This window comes from Triticum dicoccoides, chromosome 5A, assembly GCF_002162155.2.
Source record: "Triticum dicoccoides isolate Atlit2015 ecotype Zavitan chromosome 5A, WEW_v2.0, whole genome shotgun sequence".
Lineage (NCBI taxonomy): Eukaryota > Viridiplantae > Streptophyta > Magnoliopsida > Poales > Poaceae > Triticum > Triticum dicoccoides.
This window is the reverse complement of record NC_041388.1, coordinates 143,516,716-143,519,622: the sequence shown is the minus strand read 5'-3', so window position 1 is coordinate 143,519,622 and position 2,907 is coordinate 143,516,716. Positions and strand designations below refer to the sequence as shown.

The 2,907-nt window shown below is 41.1% G+C and overlaps 1 protein-coding gene across 1 annotated transcript; it reads right to left on the bottom strand.

Annotated features, from left to right (window-relative positions):
• Positions 1 to 134: 134 nt before the first annotated feature.
• Positions 135 to 985, bottom strand: LOC119297100 (putative glutaredoxin-C14). Its single transcript, XM_037575027.1, has one exon. It carries the CDS (start codon positions 857 to 859, stop codon positions 548 to 550), a length of 312 nt encoding a protein of 103 aa, XP_037430924.1. The 5' UTR covers positions 860 to 985; the 3' UTR covers positions 135 to 547.
• Between the last annotated feature and the right edge of the window lie 1,922 nt (positions 986 to 2,907).

The following is a 2,907-nucleotide window of genomic DNA, read 5'->3' as shown; positions in this document are numbered from 1 at the left end:
AGAAGGAACAATGTTGGGCAACTTACTCCACAAATGAGACCTAAACGTGCATTTTTTAAAGAACTACGACCAAACCGACACTATCAAAAAAGTATTATGACCTCTAATGCATTTTATTTTGTTATAAACCGTGTCATTCTTTCTTCCATTTGAATCACTGGGATCATCACATCATGCTCTTGACGAGGTTCTGCCATAAATAATTGACACTCCATACAGATATATATCCACTAGCTCTATAGCACGTGCAAAAAGGGTGAGTAAAATATAGATGGATACATAGATTGGGGTAAGAACAGAGGCGCAAAAGCAACCTAGCTATATGCATAAACCATGCACATAGCTTACTACATATAGTGATTCAAAATTTGTTGTCAGAGTAGGACATGAAAAAACCTATCTCGACGTACTACTTAGGCTCTTAGGTTATTCTATATACGAAAACTTGTCTTCCACACTCTTCGACTATTTATTTTGCCGAGTGGTACCGGAGTTAGGCTCTGTAAACATCCATCCCTCCGACTATATTGACCCTGTGGAATGCCCTCTACAGCCATAGGGCACCTGCATTCCGTATCATGGGGACCAGCTCACCACCAAGGTGCAGAGACATGACCTTATTGGTGCCGCCGACAAGCTTTCCACCGATGAACACTGCTGGGACGGGTGGCCCCTTCCCGAGAAGCTTGAGGAGCGCCCTCTCCATCTCTTTGCCCTTGGGATCATGGTCTAGCTCATGAACTAGAGCATTGACACCGAGGTCGGTGAAGAGGCGGGTTACCGTGTGGCACATGCAGCATGAGTTCAAGGTGAAGATCACCACCCCCCGCTCTGACGCCATCTTCATCACACGGTCCATCTCTGCCCCCTGACGCTAGATCAATAACCTCGAGGCAAGCTGGTATATGAACGAGCTTGCTGCTAGCGTACTCCTAGCTAGAGAACTTGTGAGTAGTTTGTGCTTCTGTTGTGTGGGACGAAACTTGGGATGGTTTGGTAGCATGTAGTCAATGGGTTCCTTTTATAGCGCTGCGCAGGTTGGTTGAAAGAGTGCGTACGTATTCAGGAGATCAACCTGGATAGTGCATCGATCAGGCTTTTCATTAGGAGCCAATGGACTTCGGAATATTAGCTTGTGTCGACCTATGGAGGAATCTCTCATCTGGCTATCGGAAGTTCAAGGGCCATCTACTTTTCTGCACGGATTTGGCCATGTGCGCGTGGCAATATTGACGAGATCAGTCAAATAGCTGCATGTTGTCCCACAATTCAGCTGGGACAACGACGGGGAATGCCAAATTAACGATACTGTACGTACGGCCAGTGCGTTGCCATGAAAACCAGCCAAGTATGCAGCCGGTGACGAGTCGCCTCAGTTTCAGAATAACATCCAGATATCTCCCTCCATCACTTATCTGTAGGCACAGAATCGGTTCAAGTTGCCTGCTTTCCGTGTGCATATTTAGATGCTTCAGCTTTGTGAACCCCATCGTAATCGATCGACGGCCTGATCTTGCCAGATACGGAGGCGTCGCGACGCCACAGTCCGATGACTTTGCAATCTTTGCATTTATGTGACACATCTTTACCGAATTAATTGATCCTGCAAAGATCAGCTAGAAAGCGAGGAAAATATAAACAAAGAAGGCTCGCATGTGCTACTTTTATTTATCTTTTGTCAAAACCTACCTCAACATCAAATTTCGGTCCTATATGAATCTATTATGATCTTTTTATTTATCTCAATGTCAGACTGTTTGTGTTTGACTGTGTGCATGGTAGTTATGCGGAGTTCGTATGTTGCTCATTATGATTTGTATCCTTTTGATGCCGGAAATGCGCATAATTACTTAAGTGCGGGTACACTCACCTGCCAAGTCCTACCGACTGCTCGTTTTGCCTTGCAATTCACGCAGTAGTTCAATCCTGCACAAGGGCACAATAAAAATAAAATAAAAATCCCTTAAAATGTTTTAGGTTTCAACGATGAAATTTACGGTTTGCATCTAAAACTGAAATGTTTCAACCAGTTTCATAGATATAATTTTAAGAAAATTTTTAGTCGGTCGTAGACACAAAATAATTGATTTTTATTGATCACTCGTGCTAAGTTTCAATATTGAAACTTAACACATTTTTAATCATCAAAATATATTCAAAATGAATCTTATTTGAAAGTGCTGGTCACGAGAAACACGAATATGAAAATATAAGTTAATTTGGAATTTTTGTTTAAAATATATAAAACTTTGAAAATCAGAAGTCAAATAAAAAGCGGGCACCTGAGAAAAATATGTCACAAATTAATCCTGTCTCGTTTGATGTTATATTTTGAGTTAAGCGTCCTTTATCGAAAAATGTGCTACCTTTTGTTTTGCGACTACACAAGGAAGACCAGTGATTGCCTTACGAACAGATTTTATAGTCATCACTGTCGGAATTCTGCCCATGGATCAATCAACTACATCAAAATGCAACGAACACACACGCACAAAAATATATATAGCTAAAGGGCTCTTATCTAGTCTTTTCTTTTTTGCGTTTCTTTTCTTCTTGATACAATGTTTACACGGCCTGATGCCTGCACAAATATCCAGCGAACGTCGGATTTTAGGCATGACAAGTTGAATTTTTTTATCGCAAGTTGTGTCCGTCGAGAATTGCAACTTTAGTTAGCGAGCATGACAAATCCACTTTATTTCATTTTACCAGAAATTACCATGCTTGCAAATTAAAAAAACGCTCGTCCAAAAATTTTTTGCAGGAAAAACATTTGATTTATCATGTATAAAATTCTGACGTCAGATTTTTTAACTTTTCATACCACCAACCCTAACACAAACTTAAACTTACACACATACTTACTAGACAGACGTCCTAGCCCTACACGGACTCTACACGGTACCT

Excerpts from the sequence above, each read along its gene's own strand:
- LOC119297100 (XM_037575027.1), bottom strand. The coding sequence starts at position 859 with ATGGACCGTGTGATGAAGATGGCGTCAGAGCGGGGGGTGGTGATCTTC.